The sequence below is a fragment of the Thunnus maccoyii genome, chromosome 9 (genome assembly GCF_910596095.1).
Source record: "Thunnus maccoyii chromosome 9, fThuMac1.1, whole genome shotgun sequence".
NCBI classification, from domain to species: Eukaryota; Metazoa; Chordata; class Actinopteri; order Scombriformes; family Scombridae; genus Thunnus; species Thunnus maccoyii.
Window position 1 is genome coordinate 9,515,208 of NC_056541.1, and position 22,345 is coordinate 9,537,552.

Below are 22,345 nucleotides of genomic sequence, written 5' to 3' on the forward strand. Positions count from 1 at the left end.
CTTGCATTCAACAACTAAACAACACAAGTTAAGGTCTCATTTTGTGATGATCTGAAGTTATCAGGACTCTCTCATTGAATGTGTTTCAGTTTTTACTTTAGATGCTGATAATCTACATTTTTAAGGGCTAAAACCTTGTAATTGTTATCTGTCACAGAATAAATATTGGTGTTTGTAGATAGGTTTTTATGGTATGTGTTGCTTGTGTTTATAATATGTGAGCTTTTCTACATATTTTTAAGTTTGTTCCTGCCAACAAAAGTACAACTGGACCCATAATGAAAGCTGAAGTTATAACTCTTATAGATGACATCAAATATTTTACATGACTCCTCATAAATCTACAGTAGATAACAATGTAAACACAACGCTCATGGAAATCCCAATTTGCCAGATGAATAAAACAGGTAAATAATATAATCTGGACAGATTTGTGTCAATAGCACTGAAGTTATGAAGCTGCCCATTTTTTAATTGTGTTTATAAAAGAAATAGCCAATTATGTAATTTCTGTGAAACAAATCTTAAATTATTCAATTCCAAGCTGATGAAATCTATCAGGATTTTCCAGGTTTTTCCTGTAAAGCTATTTTTTGTTTTGGATGTTTGTGCTGTTTGTTTTTAATAATATGAAACATTTATTGTTTCTTCACATGGTTTAAGTACTGTCAACAACAATGCAATTATCCCATTATCATTTCAAACACTTTACATTATACAGCTATGACATTAAACTTCAGTTTGTTTGTTGGGTTTTAATGTTTTGTTAATCCCTCATAAAAAGTTTTCCCGCTAAAATAAAATGCCCTGGCAAGAGCGCATGCGTGAGAGACGAAACGGCCCAGAAAATAAACAACAGTGATTCATCCTACATAGACGATCTTTGATTGAACCCGTCATGAACACATCAGCTCCTGATTGACACTCCGCCTGTCAAAAACACCAAAAATAAACTTATGTCATGATGTAAGTTTGATACTAATGAACAAAATATGGATATTTATGTTTTATTTGTTCTGTTAAATCTTTAGCTACATCAGAATACGTGATTGGTTAAAACCGTTATAACGTAGCTACCAGGCTAACCGAGCTAACGTTACTTAGCAGCTAGCTTAGTAGAAACAGCATTTTGAGATTTATTTTGTCATAATTTTATATTATTTACTTGAGAAATTTCGTTAGAAGTTACGTGTTTTGGGTGATATTACATGTTAGATTATACAAACGGGGGAAGGTTTTTATGAAGAAAGCAAGAAAATTGAAATTAAAATTAATTTAGAATAATATTTTTCTGAAAATAAAAAGCTTAGCTGTGTTTTTGTTGCTCTTCTCATGTTTATAGGTGTGAAAACGACACCTGTGTCCCGACTGAAATGTTCTCTGCTGTCAGATTTAAAGCTCTGGACTATGTCTTTGAGGTGAGTTTGTGGCTCATTAATTTTAACTCAGAATATCTCTGAACACGAACAGTAATATTAATGTTGTCCTGTCTCTCTGTCATTGTGGAAAGTAACTAAGAATATTTACTCAAGTACTGTACTTAAGTACAATTTTAAGGTACTTGTGAGTAATTTCATTTTATGCCACTTTATACTTCCATTCCACTACATTTCAGAGGGAAATATTGTACTTTCTACTCTCTCTTCTTCTCTTTCAGACCACCACCAGTATGAAAGTAATGATGAACCTGTTGGCACTACCAGCACCTTACCTTACTGGTACCAGTGACCTGTATCCTCACAGTGGGAACCTGCCTGAGGTCACCTACAGGACACCGTGGATCAGAGGTACACAGGTGGCCAAAGTGATGTCATATAAATATTATTCCACCTACTGAACTCTTGAGTGAAATGACACAGATTTTTTTTGGATTAGTCTATGAAATGTCAAAAAGAAGTTTTGTAATCTCGCAGTGACGTCTTCAGATGTCTTGTTTTGTCTGACCAACAGTCCAAGAATGTAATAAATTCAGTATAAAGTGATATAAAATAGATTCTCACATTTATCAAGCTTGAACCAGCAAATATTTGTATAATTAATGTGACTTGATATGAGCTGGAACTTTGGTATTAATACCATGATCGTGCTTAAATGTGTGATTTTTGTGTGTTAAAGGGTAAATTACACTTTTTTACAGAACCATTACAAGTGACAATTTCTGAACTTGCCTTCTCCTCCGTCCCTGCGTTATCTACTTTCTTGCTGCTGCTGGCAAGACTAGTTATGCTCACACTTGCTTGTAGGCCTGTAGACAGTAAACCTTCATCACTGCAAGCATGATTGTTTGAATGTTACTGTATTTTATTCACATATGATATATGATTGTGAACTGAAGTATTTGTTTCTGTGTTATACCCTTGTTAGGAAAGATAATCTCCACCTGCAGACTCTTCGTCAGCGGTTCTGTGCTTGACGACCTGGGAGGAAAAAAACAAGTTAATTCACCAGAGAGGTGCCGTCACTGTCAAACACGCCGTTAAATTATCTCATTTTACTCTGTTGTTTAATTGTTTCAATCATCATTTCATTGTTCATTTACCTTCTGTACTGTACTGTGCACTTGAGGATGGATAGTTTTGATAAAAATGTTTTAAATTCCAGATTTAATATCAGTCTGAGTCATGTGAGAGAGGACGTGGAGATGATTCCCAGCTCTTATCCCAACTCACCGGAGTATATCGACCAGGACGAGTATGTTTGTCTTTTAAAAGACTCAAAGGTCAATGATCCGTGTCAGGAATCCTTTTTCAAGTTAACAGCTGACCAGATGTGTCATGGAAATAAAAACAAAGGTAACTCAGCAGTCCTGTTAGTCCTTTAAAAAGTAAAAAAAATAAAAATCTGCATTTCCACACACACACAGAATATGTGTGACACTGAAACATGTTTACATCTTTCAAAGATCTCGTCCTCCCGGAAGAGATGATGGTTGTTGATTTCCTGCCGCAGTTTAAGAGACATTTGCCCGCGTTGAAAACCAAACTGTCCAGACTGAGGACGCTTCCTGTGGCCGACCCTCTGCTGAGCTTGACGGGTGACGTCATCTCCGAGGAAACGATATTCGGGTGAAAACTAGCTGCATGTGTTCATCCTGAAGTGTGTTTCATAGTCATGTGATTCAAAGTGTTTGTTGTATCATTAAAAATCAGAAAGACAGTTATATAACTGGCTTAATTGTTCCACTCATGTCGTAGTTTTTGTTATAATAATGTAAAATGTTTATTGATCCTTTCAGGAACTGTGCATCTTATGAAAAGCCTCCTGATGTTTTCACCAGTGACGTTCGAATGTGTGAAAACATTCATGAGGAGTTTGTTAAAGAGTCATTGATGAAGGAAGAGGTAATTAAAAAGAGACTAATGAATCTCAAATGATTTGCTCATGTATGAAATAACTTTAAAGTTGATCATTTTCGCTCCTGTAGTCTCTACTGTTGCCTGATGTTCTGGACGCTCTCAGACTGACCACAGAAAATTGCACCACTTTTTCAAGCATCTGTAGTCGCATGAATGTTGCTCCTGAACAGCTGGACGAGCAACTTCCTGTCCTGGATGTGCTTCAGAAAGGTGAAGATAAGATAAGGAGGATTTTTAGATTAAATTAAAATACACAGCAGCAAAGAAAAGTCAACTGATGAAGTCACATTTCCTTCAGTTTCCTCTTCAGATGTATCAGTATCAGTGGACATTTCCCAGTATGTTTTACCAGAGGAGCCCAGCAGAGGATGCAAGATGAACGGAGGCCTGATAGACACAGATGTGGCAGGTACAAGATACAGAGAGCAGACACAAAAAAATGTCATATTTAGACAGAAAACATTTTTATACAGCTGTTCATCTCAAAATTTACCTGTCAATAATCTACTAGCAGCAGCCACAACTTTCCTGTATTTAGTATTTTTCCGGTAGCTTCCATGCACCTGTACTTAAAGGACAGGTTCACAATTTTTCAAGTCTGTCTTAAAACAAACAGTCAGGTGTCCATATGAACACTGAAAGAGGTTTTCCTTGCTGTAATCATTCCTCCTGTTCATACTGGCTGTTAAAAGATCCTCTTCAAATGTGTTTTCAATGTAAGTGATGGAGGCCAAAAATCCACAGTGTGTCCACACAGTCATTTTGTGTAAAAATGCATTTAAAAGATGATCTGAAGCTTCTATGAGGCTTCAGCAGTCTGAGTTAGTCATATCAAGTGGATATCTGACACATTTACAGTTTTTTTTAGCATCAAATTCCCTCTTTGTGTTTCCTGTTGAGCTGCGGTTGAAGTATAGTAACAAAACGAGGAACTTTGGCACTAAAAAGACTGTAAAGTTTAAAGACATCTACTTGATTTGACTCATTTGGACAACTGAAGTTTAATATTAGCTTCAGATAAACTTTTAAATACATTTATGTACAGAAAGAGGACTGTGGATTTTGTCCCCAATCACTTACATTGAAAGTACATTATGAAGGAATCTTCTAATGGTCAGTATGAACTGGAGGAATTATTTCCAGTTTCTGCATGAAACACAAAGTCAGCAGTGGAAAACCTGTTTCAATGTTCATTTGGGTTCCTGACAGTTCTTTAAAGACAGACTTGAAAAATTGTGAACCCATCCTTTAAACTTTATGTTCTTCGAAGGACGTTTGGTGCTTCCATCTGAACTGGAGCTGGACGTAACTCTGACACAGACTCCCAAGACCATCGAGACTCACGTCAGTCTGTCTACTGATGATCTACTGAGGGAAGAGTCGTCTCCGCTCCACAGACTGTGAGTGACGTTATAATGTTACAGTGTGGTCAAACTTCTAATCATGACATCAAATAGCTGCTAATAAAATACTAATCAAACAAATCAAAATGCTTTTTCCTTGTTTTACATTACAGTCGGGCTGCAACTAACAATTATTTTCATTATTGGTTATTTTCCAGAATAATCGATTATTCAGTTGGTCTATAAAATATCAGAAAATAGTAAAAATGACCAGTATAATTTTCCAACGTCAAAGGTTACAAGTTACATATTCAGTTGTCTTGTTTTTTGTCCGATCAACAATCCAAACCCCAAAGACGATCAGTATGACAACGAAAAACAGGAAATGACTGAAACGACTGATTGATTATCAAGATAGTTGCTGATTAATTTTCAACTAAATCAGTTAATGAACTAATCGTGTAGCGCTACATTACACTAACATTTGAAGATCATCACTTTGGGCTCTAAGAATCTGTGATGGACATTTTTCACTATTTCCTGATGTTTTGTAGACTCAACGATTAATTGATAATGTAATTAATCGTTAGTTGCAGCCCTGGTTAATAATTTTTTTTCATTACTCTATAATCACTGTGAAGATGAAGAAGTAACCGTAAAACCCCAAACAGACACCAGACCAGAATTAAATGTCTGATTGTCTTCAAGCAAATGTGAGGGACAACTTCACAGACGTCACTGTTAAAAGTTTTAAATTTATTAAGTAAAGTAAAATAGTGGAAGCCAGATTTCCCAAGTTGAGCATTTACCCAAGAGGTAACTAAAGTCCAACAGTCTTGAGATCTGGTCTGGTGTTTTGTGACGTACTGTGATTGTAGATGTTTGGTGTCAGCGAGAACTCAAACGGAGATGGAGACGGCACTTTGGAAGGCAGAGAAGCACCCGACCTTCGTGCTCGGCTTTCTGTTGGCAGGTAATAGAAAGATTTAGCTTTAAAATGTTGTATTTAAAGAGGCACTTGACCAGTTTTACACATTAAGTTCAGTTTACTCGCCATTGAAAACTGTTGTATCTGGAGGAGGTTTTAGAAAGTTTTTTAGATTGGGTTTGGAGGCTCCAAACGTTTTAACAAAAAGTTTGAAAAGATAAAAACATTCACCAGGCAGGGAGCGACTAAAAGTCAGGATCTCTCACATCAGTTTTGACAGTTTGACTCTTGTAAGTCCCCCCGAACATTATCGAGTGCATCTTTAAGAAGTAGACAGTCATTAATTACTATAAAGACACATGCACGTGTATTAGCACATTGATTATGATATTCTAAGTAGTTTAGATTTTTGTCTAGAAAAGAGTCTGATGGTACAATAATTATCCATCACTTTATTGATTGCTTCATTGCAAATTTTGTCAGTTCAAACACAAAATTTTGTTTTCAAAACTCCTTACAGATTTGAGAGTGCAGACCTGGTTGGTTTCAGAGTCTCAGTGTTAAATTAACTTCTAATGCAGCTGGTTTTGTTTCTTATTAAAAAATCAAATCTGTGTTTTGTTTTTTTTTATCACAGAACCTCAAACATACGAACCAGCTGTTGACTTCCATCCTCTGTCTGAAGCCTTGAAGTTATTAGAAAAACAAAACTTTGTCAGTGTCGGTGACAAACTGCAGCGGCTGATGGAGGCAGACGTCCCGCAGGTGTACACGAGCAGCTCCTGTGAGTTCACAGAGAGCCTGAACTCTGAGTTTCCATCTACTGAGGAGGAGGAGGAGGAGAAAGTGGAAGATTTCACAAAACTGTCACCTAAACATGTGGAGTGTGAGTAAAGTCTGATCTCCTGTCAATGAATCAGTTCTCAGAGGATCAATTACACAGAATAAGAGTGAAAATCTATTTTATAATAAGCATATATTAACCATTGCTTTTATGCATTTGTTCAAACTTTTAAAGTATTAAAATTTGAGATTGTTGTATATTTTTCCTTCTCTTCATCTCCTCCTGGTCTCAGTCGCTGTCAGATCGATCCTGATGAGTCCTACAAACCAATCTCACCTGAATTTTCCTCATCTGAAGAAATCTGAAGCTGCAGCGGCCTTTCTCCAAAAAGAAACCTTCCCGACACAAACTGTCAACACAAACAATAAGGAAGTGAAACCTGCAACTACCATGAAGACCGAATGTGGCATTACAGACGAGATGTTTTCAGAAGTCATAACCGTCTCTTCAGCTCATAAGAACGACATCAGTCACACAGGTAGAGACGTCTGTGAGAGCCAATTAGAGCAGAGCGGCGTCCCCTCCAGACCGAACATCAGAGACAATCACGGAGGTGTCCCAGTCTCCAGACGTCCACCAGAGAAGGACCTGGACCCTCTGTCCACCTTCATGATGCTGAGATCCCAGCAGATAGCAGCAGCTACTGTGACACCTCAGAGCTGCGTCAACAGTCCAGGTACGACTGTGCTGCTGCTGCTGTGAGACTCATCTGGTAGAAATGAAAGAAAAATGCCAGAAGCTCATTTTTATCACCACCACATTTTTCTTCTGATTTTGTTTGCATGCTGCAGAAAATTAATTACAGGCCGGTGGTTTAATAGATCACCTATAAATGAGCTTGACCTTACAGTAAAGGCTTCACCTTTATAGTGATATTCTTGTTTTCAGGTCTCATTTTGTGAGATTTTCATTAGTATTTGACATTTTTAATTATTATTAAGTCATTAATGTGTTTTTCCACATTATTAAAGTGTAACATGAGTTTTTCTTTTAACTTGGCTCCATCTTGTGGTCAAATGGAGAATGACACTGATAGATGGCAAAGAACCAACATAAACTAACCAGCAGTCACTGCAGGTGTCTAATTATTCTTCAAACAAAAAGGGTATGCATTAGAATAATCTGAGAGAGATTTAATCACATAAAATCCCACAAAAGTAACTTTAATTTATTGTAAGAAACCCCAAAATTCAAACATTTGTTTGGTTTCTAGTTACTTCATTTTGATCTAGTGCTGAGGGAAATAGTAAATTCATTGATAAATCGATTGACAGGACATAAATCACTGATCATTTTTAAGATCAATTAATCGTTTAAGTCATTTATAAAGCAAAAACTCCCCAAACTTGGTGGTTCCAGGTTCTTAAATTTGAGAATTTGCTGCTTTTATTGGTTTCACATTATTTTAAATATAATATTTATGGGTTTGTCGGACAAAACAAGATATTGGATGATGTCGCATCAGATATAGTGTGATCGTGATGTTTTATAGACTTAATACCAAATATTAATACCAAATATTTTCTGCTTCCAGCTTCTTCAATGTGATTTGCTGGTTTTCTGTCTTACATGATCATAAATCAAATATATCAACATAGTCAAATTTATGATATCAGGATAAACTCCTTGAGATGTATCATGTTGTTTTCAAAGGGGTGTGAAATTATTTCTGGTTTTGTCCCGTTGATCAGACAAAAGTAATTTAGAGTATTCATCTCGAACTCTCAAAGATGTGATGGGCATTTTTCACTATTTTCTGTTATTTTATAGACTACATGATCAATTGGAAATGAAAATAATTGTTAGTTGTTGCCTTTTTTGAACCATTACCTACATTATGAGGTTTTAAGACTTGTTCTTGTTACGTTCTGTAACCTCACATTTATTTATCAGCACCACAGATGGACGAACAAACTCCAAAGATTCAAAGACCAGACGGGAGGCAAGATTACGTGAGTGCTGCTGTCTCAGGAAACGCCACCAGAGAGCAGACAGCAGCTGGTCAGCCGGCAGGTCGAGTCACCGGTCAGGTCGTCAGTCAGTCCGTCCCTCAGGACAGACGGGACAGCAGAGTCGTGCAGGTCCAGGCTACTGGTACGACACATTCTCAACACCTTCAGTTTAGAGACGCACCGATCTGACTTTTTCTCCTTGATTCTGAGTCCAGTACAAAATGAGGATTAAACTTCACTGCATGGACATAATTGAAATCCTTCTTCTATGTTTAACATGAGGATATTAACTACTGTCTTTATTATAAGTGGAAGCTATGAGTCAAATCTACATCTGTATGTCGAGACATGAACTCGCCACAAAAAATGAACAAAGCAGAACAGAAAAAGTTCGACTGTGTGACGTTTGAGTGACAGAATTATAATAATAACTGCTGGCAAATATTCATAAATAAGACAATATCACTGTATGCACACAGGATTTCTACTGTGCTCAAAATAAAGTTAAAATACAAGCCTGATGCAACTAAATAAGAAGTCGAATCACTGAACTTATAAGACGGTGACTACAAACTGTTTTTGATGCTGATCGGTCATGTTTCATACCTGAGCAGCTTAAAAAGGTCAATATCTGCACAGATATCAGATCAGTGCATCACTAGTTATACTAGTTGTTATATTTATATGAAAGTTGTTACTTCATTACATTACTTCAGAATTAAGTTTTACACATACAATAAGACTCAAAATACGCATTGTTACATTTACATTTTGCCATTTGGTAGCGAGGCGAGACAATCGAGTATTAGGCTGTATTCAGACCAAATCAGGTGGTGCGGCGGTGAAAACGCCCGCCCTCCCATTCATTTGAATCGGGGTAGTGCATTTCATTGTCTGTGGGCATTTTGGCCGCAGCGGCACCACACCGGACTGCAGCCGGAAAGTTGAGCCAGAGTCAGCTTTTGGAGAAATGCAACCCGACGTCACTGCGGTTGAAGGATGCGGTGACCAATCACAGCCCGGAGATTAGACTGATCAGAGCTGTAACTCTGCCATGAGGGAGTAAAAAGATGTTACTAGGAAGAGGGGAGGACGTTTCTCTTCGTTTGATAACGTTAAAATTAAAATTTAGACTTTGCTGTCAGCTTCCCGACTCATTTTTAAAAAGACAAGAGAAAGAGAGAGTATTGGTGGTCGAGTGAGCTAGAGAGTGAATGAAGAGAGGGAACGCTGGTGAATCAGATCAGTAAAACGTTGTTTTCTTATTGTTTCACAGCCCACACACCTCCGCTCAACCCTGCGTTGGTGGGCCACACCGCCTGACTTGGTCTGAATATGCCTTAGAGTACAGTTAATCTGAATGAGCTTTGGTACAACTTTTGGGACCCAACTATAAATATAAAGTAATAAACAACTGCAAGTAAACAAGTGCATAAGAAATACCATAAGCAACAAGAAGGACACCACTAATGCCACTAATATTAACACTAGAATAAACTTTACTTACTTAACTAAACATGTGAGTATTTCTCCATTAAGGCACCACTGACCAAACTAAATTGTAGTAAATTGTCATTATAATTGAGAACAGAGTAGATAAGATGAATCAGATGGTTGTTGGAGGTTCGTGTTGTAAATCTCGATGCTGATCCGGCTCCCTTGCAGACAGTCAGCATCGCGCCTACTGTGAGCTGCTGGCCTTCGCTCGGCCCCGTCTGTCCTCCGCCAAACAGCTGGGGCTCAACCTCCCAGCGTGGGGAGACTTCAGCTGCTTGGCCCCGGACCAAACACACTTTATGCTCAAACAGCAGGAGAGGGCGCTCTGCAGGACGCACACGCAGAGCGCAGAGCTGGTCAGAGGTACGAGATGTCATTTTATGAAGCCTAAACAGATTATCAGATTTTTAATGGAAAATGCAGCTATTAATCCATCAAGTCTATGTTTGAAAGATGTCAAAGTCCACTGCTGACTTTGTGTTTCATGCAGATCAGGAACCGCTTTTCAACCAGGTGGCTCTGATCCATGTGCTGGTGACATTCAAGGACCTGCTGCTGAAGTGTGACCTCGGCACTGCTGTGGGTCGGTAACAACATGCTGCAGTTTAACTTTAAGATCCAGACGGTCGTGTTTTAAGATATATAAAAAAATATTCGGAATATTAATTTGTGTCTGATGTGTTTTCTTTACAAAAACACATTTGATTACCTTGTTAAAAATGCTTAAAACAACATCTACTCCTCCCTGCAGATATTGTTAATTCATGTTTAACTGCTGGACACAAGATATCTCCTACTTCACTATAGTCTATTCTTGATGTATGTGTGCTGGAGGCTTCAAGTTTCAACATGTCACTTGTGTAAGTTGCCTCCAGACTAGTCATGATGTCATAAATCATGCTCGTAGGTGCACTTTTTAAACTCTGCACATATGTCATTCTGCACAATGAAGCTCAAACATCCAACTGAGGTAACAGGAAGAAAACACATTTTTGAGTGTGCGGGGACTTTAAATGTTGTTTACGATCCATCGGCCAACACTCACTAACATACAGTAATATTTACCATACACAGCGATACTTACAGCTTTCTCTTTATGCCCTCAGAGTGCCTGACGAAGGCAGCCGAGGCGTTTGAGGAGCAGAGTCTGGAGCAGCTGGTGAAGAGGCTGCAGATCATCCTCTACCTCAGTCACAAGAACCAGGAGTCGTCTTTCAAACTGCAGGAGCTGCATCAGCTGCTGGTCGCATGGCTGCACAGCAGAAAAGAACAAAACAACACAGACAAAGTCGGTGTTCACAACAAGATTGAAACTAGTTTATTTGGCTCGCAATTGTCTTTTCATGTAAACACCTGCTCTTTACTCTTGTTTACATTGTTTACCAGAAGTCCTAATAGCTTAATGCTAATTCTTGCTAATTGATTTGTCTCTTCTGTAGATTCTCGTCATAATATCGGTTGACTCTGACAACTCCAGATCCATAATCATTAAAGACTTGAACCAACTGACCGGTGAGCAACTGTCGATCTTTATCAGACATGTCACTCTAATAAACTTAAGTTATGTTTTTCCCTGTGTGGATGTAAAATAAATTAAATTAAAAGCACATCTAATAAACCAAACTGATCACAGGCCCAAACATCTGTAATATTCAGCAGTTTGTCTGATCATGTAAGTGTCATACAGTTAAGTATAGTTGTGTGTTTTTTGTCATTTTGGGTGCAGCTGTAACTGCCGTTTGTCCCGAGGAGGATGAGACCAAACTGAATGGTGCCATTGTGGTCAGCAGGTGGGTTTGTAGTATCCGCTTCATGAAAAATATACAGCTCTTTATCAGTTTATGTTTAATGCAGGTTTTACTGGAAGCAACATAATTTCACATATTAGGGCTTCAACTAATCATTATTTTCATTATAAATTACTGTTATTGTTAATTGTTTAGTCTATAAAACATCAGAAAACCATGAAAAATGTCAATCACAACATCCAAAATTCCTCTTAAATTTGAGAATTTGCTGCTTTTCTTTGTCTGACATTATTGGAAATTGATTATTTTTCCATTTTGCACTATTTGTCAGACAAAACAAGACATAACATGATGTCACTTTGTGCTAAAGTAAAAAAACAAATCCTTCATCAGGCAGAAACGTTTGTTTGGCCGTGCAGGGACTTTCATCAGGGAGAACACGTCCTGTATCACGCCAAGTTCCCGGGGTGATTGTTTGACCATGTTGAAGGAAATAATTTGAGCTGCTACTGTATGTTGAACAAAGTGTTATTTTCACACTCCCATCCTGTTCCACCAGCGTGTGCGACAGTGTGTGCGCGGTGGTGTATGAGAAGCATATAGGACCGGACTTCCCCTGGAACTGTTTCTCCCTGGTGGTGGACTACGACCATCCAGGACAATCTCCATGGGCCACAATCTGCAGAGAGAGGAGCATCAGTCACCTCGCCTTCAACACCATCCTCCCTGACGAGGGTCAGCAAATATATTTAGTATTCAGACTGTGTTCACATGGTGCTAATTTGTGTGTAATTATATATATATATATATATTTTTTTTTTTTTTCTAAAAGAGAAGGCGAAATCCTCTTGGTGCCTGGAGGACAACGTGCCCTACGTGTTGTTTGTGACTGAAGGGCTTCTCGACTGTCCGCTGCTGCTGCAGACGCTGGAGTCCGTGTAAGTTTCCCGTCCATGAAGACGAGTCTCATTACTTCATATCTAGCTGGTAAAAACGCCTGTGGTGACATCACTTAGATACTGCAGACGCTGCACTGTGCTCACGCAAGGGCCACTACGAACAGACCTTAAGAGGCACATACGAGTGATTAAAGCCAATTTGTGCCAATCATCAATTTTTCAATACTAAATTTTTTTCTTAGATACAAAAGAAATTTACAAGTATTTCAGATCTGTCTTACGAGTCCTGAGTAGATTGTCTGTCTTTTTTTCTTAACGAGAGAAACACATGTTTGACTTAGAATTATAATATCTTAATTTTTACTAATTTAGAGTTTAGATATCGTCAGCGTCCTAAAATAATGGCTCAAGTCATTTTTTTCAGGTTTCTCAGAAAACACAAAAAAATCATCATGGTGTGCACAAGCTGCCTCTAGACACTCCACAACGGGCTACTATAAAGTTTTTTTAGTTATACATTTCTAGCTGTTAGATTACAATACAGTATTCAAATCTTTCTTAATTAGATCATGTAATGTGGAAAAAAATGAGACAAAAACTGTAGATGAAATATTGTTTAAAAGGCAGAAAAGAGTTAACAGAAAGCCTTGTAATCACAAGACTAAATAACTAAGCAATATGACGATTTAGTCACACTCTTGACATAGACCATTATACTACAGGGGTAGAATCAGCTGATCAACTGAGGATGTAGGCGATTCTACCACAGGTGGCCGGCGTCATGAGGAGATGATTAAGGCAAAAAAAAAATCAGTTTTGTCAAAAAATGCCATTATTTTAGGAAGGTGATAATATGATACAGAAGTCAACTAAAATAAAAACACTCACCGAGCACTTTATTAGGAACATCATACTAATACTGGGTCCAGCCTCCCTTTGCTCTCAGTTCTTCGTGGTACGGATTCAACGAGGTGTTGGAAACATTACTTTGAGATTCTGGTCTGTATTGACATGATTGCATCATATAATTTCTGCAGCTTTGTCAGCTGCACATTCATGCTGCAAATCTCCCGTTCTAACACATCCCTAAGGTGTTCTACTGGACTCGGGTCTGGTGACTGGAGGCCACTGAAGTACACTGAACTCACTGTCATGTTCATGAAATTAGTTTTAGAAGACTTTTGCTTCATGGCTGCTGGAAGTAGCGATTACAAGATGGATAAATTGTGGCCATAAAAAGGGAACAATACTTAGATAGGCTGCGACAATCACATGATGATTGATTGGTATTAAAAGGAAACACATTAAAAGGTTCACAATTTTCAAGTCTGTCTTGAAACAACAGTCAGGTCTCCATACAAACACTGAAAGAGGTTTTCCTTGCTGTAATCATTCCTCCTGTTCATACTGGCTGTTAAAAGATCCCCTTACAATGTGCTTTCAATGTAAGTGATGGGGGCCAAAATCCACAGTGTGTCCACACAGTCATTTTGTGCAAAAATACATTTAAAAGTTTATCTGAAGCTTAAATGATGCTCCAGCAGTCTGAGTTAGTCATATGAAGTGGATATCTGACACATTTACAGTCTTTTTAACATCAAATTCCCTCTTTGTGTTTCCTGTTGAGCTGCGGTGGAAGTCTAGTAACAAAAAGAGGAACTTTGGCACTAAAAAGTCTGTAATGTTGATTTGACTCATTTAGACGACTGAAGCTTCATATTAGCTTCAGATAAACTTTTAAATACATTTTAGCACAGAAAGAGGACTGTGGATTTTGTCCTCCATCACTTACATTGTAACTGCATTATGAAGGGATCTTCTAATGGTCAGTACCAACAGGAGCAATGATTACAGCAAGAAAAACATTCAGTGTTCATTTGGGCTCCTGACTCTTGTTTTAAGACAGACTTGAAAAATTGTGAACTCGTCCTTTAAAAGATTACACAAACCAAAGTCTTGTAATGTCCTGACAAATCAGGACATCTGAGGCTAATCTTTGTGAAGACAGTTATCATATAAACATATTCATAAAAGGAATAGTTTGACATATTGGGAGTTATCTAGGTTAGATGAGAAGATCAAAACCACTTTAACGTACATTAAACCTATGTATGATAGATATGCTAAGCTAAGCTAACCTGTGGCTTCATTTTTAACAGACAGACATGAGAGACTGGTATCTCTATATCATCTAACTCTTGGCAAGAGAGTGAATATTTCCCAAAATGTGGAACTATTTGTTTAATCCTGTCCACTTCTCTATGTCTGAACTTCATCCTTTAAAACGTCATTTCAAGCACTCAGAGATGGAGGCCGACATGCTGCCGCCTGCCCTCTTACATACAGCCACCACCGCCCCTGACATGAAAACTCACACGCTGGTGACAAGTGGGACAAAAGAGAAGGCAGTTAGACCTAGTTTTCCATTGTGTTGAGGAGGGGGAGGAGGTGTCTATTGTTCATTGTCTGCAGGTGGTCTTACAGTTGTAAGTTGGCATCAGCTGAAGGTCTGAGTGTACTTTTAACTAGAAGTGCTTCAGAGGTCTTAAAGGGAATCATTAACATTGTTTAGATATTATTACTTTGTGAAGCTCAGTGTGTTCCAGCGGTCATAAATGTTTGCAACATAGCCTACTTTAATTTCACCTGACTCACCTACTACCCTTTTGCTTTTTATATTCCCACAATGCCTTTTGAAACTCTTGACTCTTGACTCATTGACGACACATGGAGCATTTGTCTTCACCACTTGAGCCCTAATATCACCAAAAGTATCCATAAATTTATCCCCAGAAAAGGCCTGCACAAAATAAATAAATAAAGAACAAATAAACAAAAAAATAAATAAATAAATAAAGAGTCGGAGAAGGGAACAGCACTTTTGTTGAGCTGTTTGCAACTTGTATACATATCCAGCTTTTTGCACAAGGTCATGAGGAGACTTTGTGCTGCTGAGAAACACCGACAACATATTTTACACTGTATCTGCTCACTTTAGGGCCGTATTGAAGCTATACGATGCTCTATATTGAGTCAATTAAACACTAATTGCACTAACTTGACAATTTGGGGATCTGGGGTTTCATTTTACGCACATGTCTATGTTATTCAGCACCTGAAGTATAGTAAGTGGGTTAAAAGGTTCAGTGACCTGTTGTAGTTTAAAATAAAGGGAAACACTCGCATGAGAATGAATTAAGCAATCAGCCGAGAAGAGTTGTACTGTCAGCGGAAAGGTTGGTCAACTCCCCAAAAAAGTGATTAATGCACATGTAATGGATAAACTGAAGGAGCCACATGAGTAAATGCTGACGCCTGTAGATCCTGAAACAACCTTCTCACGGACAGAAACATATGATGTGAGTTCAGACGGGGAGAATGTAAACCGTCCAAGGTTAGAAAACTGAACAGAAGGCTGTTGCTGTGTTTACATGTAATGTCCCTGTGTAGATGTGTGGATTTACCTGGTACAGTTTGAAATAAATGACAGAAATGTACTGCTTAAGAACATAGAAAACCTGCCAGAACTTGTTCCAGTTCAGATGTGACAGTTAGTCACAGACTGTTCTGATAACTAATCCTGTTGCTGCATAATGATCTTTTCTTTAAAAAAAATGTAAAAAATTACACAATGTGTTGTTTTAACACTTTGTTTTTTGTGCGAATTAAACCAACAATACCAAAATCTTTTTAAACAGATTTATATTTTATATCTCCTGGATAATATTATTTTATTTAATATTCTTCTGTAATTTATCTGCTTTTTACTGTAGGATTTTATTACAGTCTCTCATGTCCTTTGTTAAATCACTTTATTTAGGAAAATGCTGTATAGGGCTGTAACTAACAATTATTTTCATTATCAATTAATCTGTTGATTATTTTCTTGATTAGTCAATAAGTTGTTTGGTCCAGAAAACATCAAAAAAAAAAAAGTGATCACTGTTTCCCAAAAAATCAATGTGACGTCTTCAAATGTCTTTTTATCCACAACCCAAAGATATTCAGTTTACTGTCATAGAAGACTAAAGAAACAAAAAAATGACTTAAAATGATTATCAAAATAGTTGGTGGTTAATTTAATAGTTGGCAACTAATCGATCAACATATCTTTGCAGCTTTAATAAATGCTATACAAATAAAGTTATTATGAACAATAATGTGTTAATTATTGAGTTTTAGAGGTGTTGGTAGGTGAATTTTGTTACCTCTGGACAGAGCCAAGCTAGCTGTTTCTCTATGTTTCCAGCCATTATGCTAAGTTTCAGTGATCATTTAGGCACCTGACTGTTGTTTAAAGATTTGTGAATTATGAACTCGTCTTTTGAGGGGCCCAAAGTGTGCCAAAGAAAACATTCCCACACCAGTACAGTACACCACGAGCCTGGCACAATGTTATTATGGTCACTAAAATGACGTTCATTCTCCAAAAAAAGAGCTTCATGTTTTCATTCAACCATTACTTCTGATCTTTGAAAAGTAAATATTAAGACTAAGTAATTAAGATTTGTTTGTTTATTTGTTTGTTCTTGGCTGCTTCTGCCTGCTTTTGGGTATATTTTGAGTATATTACTCTTGAGTAGACTCACATCATATCCTGACGACATGTTAGAAGTAAATCTCTGCAAGACTTTTTTTTTTCCCCAGAAAAAGTTTAAAATAATTTGTCTCTACCGTACTCGCCAGTGACGATAAGCTATCAGCTAAATGCCACATGGTGTCTGTATGTCTACTGCGTCTCAGGTTTAATATAACCATGCTGGAGAGGAGTCACTGTCCGTCCCTGCAGATGCTCGGAGGGACTCGTCACTACGCTGTGATCACGGTAGATGAAAGCACCGCTATCGTCGTTCAGGTACCGGGGATGGAAATACCTGTTGCGAGACACACACACACACACACACACACACACACACACACACACAATCTGCAATGATTTTTCTTTTTTAGTGAAGCAACACATCACAGGTGAGACAAGACAGAACGTAATACAAAAGGTGACTTGAGGAGGTTTACAAATTATGGCGATACATGCATTGAGCCTATTCAAAGGCAGAAGCAAAAAAAATTAAAAAATTAAAAAAAGGTTAAGATTGAGTGTGAATTTAAACTGTAGCTTTGATGTGGGGGGTGTGTGAGTTAGAGAAGGAGCAGAGCAGTCTGTGTGTGTGTGTGTGTGTGTGTGTGTGTGTGTGAGAGAGTAGAAGAGTAGTTGGGGTGAGTGATTTCAGTTGAAGAACCAAGAGGGTAGAAATGGAAATTATGAAGGACTAAAAAATAAATAAATAAATAATAGAAAAAAACAGAAATCTAAATGTTTGAGCCTGTCAAGTCAAAAATAATTTTTAGCATATAAAAGAAAAAGAAATGTTTTTCTCAGAGAGATGACCAACAGTATCCTGAGTCCAACGCACAAGCAACAAGAAAAAATAAAAAATAATAATAGAAAAAACTTCTCTTATATTCAGTTTTAAATTGGAGATGTTTTTTTCCAGGTTGGAAAAAACACTAATAATAATAACGACTGAATAAATCAACAATCTCTCCCTACTGAGATTCTTTGGTATTGCCTAAAGTCTCCAACCTGACAAATACAAATTATACCTAATCCATCATCAGCAACTCTCTCTCTATATATATATGTGTGTGTGTGTGTGTGTAGGAGCAGGATGAACTGTGTGAGGAGCGGGCGAGTGAGGGAGTGGTGATGAGGCTGACTGCTCTCTCTCTGCAGTACAGCTGCTGCTGGATCATCCTGCACTGTCCCGACAGCCAGGGGGGAGGGTCAGTGTCCACACACACACACGCACACACACACACACACACACACACCTTGTTCACAAAGGCTCACCATCACTGCTGCTGTTTATGTGATGGCAGATTTTCCGGCGAAGCTTTCAGGAACTTGGTGTTGGTTTATTCGTCTCTGGTGCTGTTCGGTATGAAGTCAGAGAATCTAGATGTCAAGGTAGAACACAAACATGATGACTTTCTCTGTCTTCAACATTTTTTTCCTCCTATACGTCCTCGCTGTCATCTCAGATCTCTGCAAAGTCAGAAAATACCACCAGTTAAACACCAGTAAAATATATTATTTGGAAGTCATATTAAAACAGTGTTTTTTTAAATGAACGAACACTTGACTTGCTATATATCTGTATTCAGCCACAGAGAATGGAGATGTAGATGTAAATGTTGGAATATGATGTAAAATTACGGTGCTGTGCAAAATAACAAAAAAAACCCCACCTCTACCATGTCTGTCAGGTGCTGATAGTGTCGGAGGTTTTGGAAATCGCCAAATGGATCAGTCAGATCTGCTTCCTCAGCCTGATGTCCAGTGACAAGGATCCTCTCAGTTACCTGGACAGAGACTGGCTGGTTGTCATGCCCTCACAGGTGACCTCCCACAAAACCAGAGCAGGAAAGGTGCATGTTTTACCGCATGACTGCTGGACTACAGCTGTGTTTGGCTCCGTCCCTGAAAGGCAGTAGATTGGTCTAGAATTTGGTTGAGAAGGTTTATCTTTGGTTTATTTACCACTGAACAGTACCAGAACTTCATATCATTATTAGCCTGAACCATGAAAACAGTATGTGTGTTTGTGTGTGTGTTTTTTTCCTTCTAGGAGGAACAGTGTCTGTTGCAGTTCCCGTGCATCAACCCTCTGGTTTGTCAGCTAATGCTGAACAGAGCAGCATCCTTCCAGTGGCTCCTGGGGGCCTCTCTGTCTCAGCTGAAGGAGCTGCTCCCTGAGGTGCCACATAAAGTCCTAAAGGTAATATAAAGTTTATCACTACCCTTAAAGTTGAATAATTCCACATTTTTGGAGATGCACTTATTCATTTTCTTGCCAAGAGTTAGCTGGGAAGATCATTACCACACTAATATCTGAAATATGTAAGAAATATCACTGTTTCTTGGCCGGGAGCAGTAACTTCCTGGAGTTTCGGCTGGTCGCCTCACAGTGAGTGTGTTTAAATGCATGTTAGTATCCCGGCTTTGAGTCTTATCCTTGTTTTGAATCATATTCAGGATTTGGTGTTTACATGAACATGAGAAACATAGTTTTTCATATCCTTGTAAACATGATTCTAACAGTATCCAGGTTTATTAACGTCTGCGTGCAGGTGTGTCTGAACATCTCAGCTACTTATTTTCCTCAACATAGAGTCAGATATTTCCAGCGAATAAGTAGATTTCCCAAATGTCAAACTTTTCCTTTATGTAAAGTATGTCAGACATATACAGTATGTTGCTTTGTTGACTCTGTGAGATAGATTTTTTTCTGACAGCGGCTCTAAATATGAGGTGTTAAGACACTTTGGTTTATGGGATCAATGAATCTCTAAATCAGATTTAGAGGAAATTTTTTGCAGCTAATTATCTTTCAATAATTAATTAAATGCCATTAAATCAAAAAAATACATTTTAGTACCTTTACCTGCAACAGTGTAGAACATGTATATTTGCTTTTTGGCCTGAAAGTGAATCAGAATCATGATAAACTTTGATGCATTGTTTGGTTGCAAAAATCAAATAAACCATGAACCAGCTGCAGTATGTTATGTTTCAGGGTTCGGATTAAATCATTACAATTACACTCATTGCATTATTATACTCCTCTCCTCTTCTTCCTGGTCTCAGCTGTTCAGTGAAACCACCTCCCTGTACACGCTGACTGCACACCCCAACCAGCCAGACTCTCAGGATGTGATCACCGAGACAAACCATCAAACCAGTCCTCCCAACATCCCATGGACCACAAAAGCTGATCCCCATCCACAACACCCCATCGACCCCGATCCAGAACCATTCTCTAGCTTTCTGTTAGACCCAGACTTGACAGAGCAGGATGGCGACACAGATTTCAGAGTTGATCTGGGTTGTTCCTTTGGCAGCCCAGACTTCCAGAAGAGCTGGACCAGCAGCGATCCGTGGAAGGACGACAGCAGAAGCAGGGACGAGGTGACGTTTTCTGGCTGGAGAGGCAGAGCTGGAGCAGCGGGGAGGGTTGTTGAGAGACTAAACGATGAGTGGACACACGGGGCTCCGACAAACCTCAACGACCTACAAACTACTTACAAACCTCAACGACCTACAAACTACCTACAAACCGCCCCTGACAGTCCTCTCAAACCGGACTCCGCGTTCAGTTACAGCCGCGTCCTGCAGCAGCCAGCCAACTCTCAGTTATCCCCCTTCTCTGTAGCCTACAGTGACCTCAGGCTTCCTGCAGAGGTCACGCTGAGGGGTCAAAGTCAAAGTAGCAATGACTGCCTCTCTAGTCTCGGAGGGACGGCGAGAATCTCAGCGAACTACGGCTCCAAATGCTGGATTGGACATGAGAGGAAGAGGAGCGGAGAGGCTGCTGGATTGGTTGGCACAGGTGAGTGATGGTGGCCATGTTTATTATTTTATTTACATTTATTTAACAGATTAAAATGTTTTTTTGTGCTTGTTTTGCAGCGCTGACACCACTGAAGAAGGGGAGGTTAAGCTACGAGAGGGTTCCTGGCCGAAGCGACGGACAGACGAGGCTGAAATTATTTTAAGACTGTTTTTTTGTTCCTGTGGCCTGTTTGTAAAGACGAGACTGTGATATTCCCCTTAAGTTGACTTAAATTCAAGTTATTGATTACAGAATTCATGTTTCACTTCTGAGTTTTTCTTCAGAAGATGTTTTACTTTTTACAAAAAGTTTTAATACCAAATTAACTTGTAAATGTCAGACACTGTTGTATTTTTAACGAGCAGGTGTCTTTTGTCGAGTCATGTTTTTGTCTTGGTGAGAAAAGAATATAAATTGCAGTAAAATGCAGTATTTTCTAACAAAACAAGTAGCATTACTTATTTCTGTCTGCTGCTCAATTATAAAATACTAATATTTTAGTTTTTTATATTATATTGGTGCTACATTAGAGTGTTTATTCATATTAAGCTTTATTCAGTTGCTGTATTTTACAACACAAAAGAAATGCATCTAAGTTTGTGATTTGTTGTATTAAATCACTACTTACTTACTAAACTGATATTTTTTTTAATCCAAACTGTCTTGCACTCTTTTTAAAATTGTATTTCATTAAGTGTCCTAATAATAACTAAAAAAAAACATAATAAACTGCATCTGAATTGTGCACATATTGCTTTTCGCTCTGTTCTAATTGTGAGTTGTGTTGTTGTTGTGGGGGTGAGGGGGGGGAGTGGGAGCGAGGGTCTTTCCCAGCTAAACTGATAAAGTCTCTCATTTTAGCAGCTCCAATGGCGGGGGCTATTTTTTTCATTTAGTGAAGCAATCCCCTTATCGTCGTCTCTCAGCATGTGGAGAGAGCGCTTATCTTCACGAGCCAGCAGAGTGAAGCCAGCTCCCTCAGGAATGATCCCCAGACAAAGACGACCCCCGGGGGACATCGACTCCAAGCCTCCCTGCCTCTGGACAACCGTATCCAACACTGGCTGGCCACCATCAATAACCCGCTGGCTTTTTTTTCTTTTAAAACATCTCTCTCTGTCTCTCTGGCCTCTCTGCTTTCTAACAAGCGCCGGGACAAACAAAGAGACAGATACAATGTTTTGTTTTTTTTAATGGCACAGGAACAAAAGCTGTGGGCAGGACGGTGAAAGGAGTCCCCGTGTGAAGGCTAGGTAAACAGCAGAGTAATGGTGCAGTAATTGCCCCTGACGATACTTTAGCCCTGGACTGAATGGGGACATGGGAGAGATATTGTGGGAATTAGCAGGCTGGTTAAACCGAAGCCATCCTTTAGATTTGGATCG

General features: G+C 38.7%; 1 protein-coding gene across 3 annotated transcripts; it reads left to right on the forward strand.

Moving 5' to 3' along the window:
• The first annotated feature begins 832 nt into the window (after window positions 1-832).
• On the forward strand, window positions 833-21,720 carry LOC121903522 (protein shortage in chiasmata 1 ortholog). Of its 3 annotated transcripts, none has more exons than XM_042420639.1 (28): window positions 833-966; window positions 1,343-1,418; window positions 1,658-1,787; window positions 2,365-2,452; window positions 2,602-2,792; window positions 2,903-3,065; window positions 3,236-3,341; window positions 3,425-3,566; window positions 3,667-3,765; window positions 4,627-4,756; window positions 5,578-5,672; window positions 6,265-6,513; window positions 6,704-7,147; window positions 8,365-8,565; window positions 10,089-10,283; window positions 10,411-10,503; window positions 11,027-11,208; window positions 11,360-11,432; window positions 11,647-11,710; window positions 12,228-12,403; window positions 12,501-12,606; window positions 17,311-17,422; window positions 18,230-18,351; window positions 18,448-18,535; window positions 18,835-18,966; window positions 19,197-19,346; window positions 20,216-20,957; window positions 21,038-21,720. In XM_042420639.1, the coding sequence occupies exons 1-28, from the start codon at window positions 962-964 to the stop codon at window positions 21,121-21,123; spliced, it is 4,440 nt and encodes a 1,479-aa protein (XP_042276573.1). In that variant the 5' UTR covers window positions 833-961; the 3' UTR covers window positions 21,124-21,720. The 3 variants fall into 3 exon arrangements, with proteins under 3 accessions (XP_042276573.1, XP_042276574.1, XP_042276572.1); XM_042420638.1 differs by having other exon boundaries at window positions 834-966; window positions 3,655-3,765; XM_042420640.1 differs by lacking the exons at window positions 18,230-18,351; window positions 18,448-18,535 and having other exon boundaries at window positions 3,655-3,765.
• Window positions 21,721-22,345: the final 625 nt, after the last annotated feature.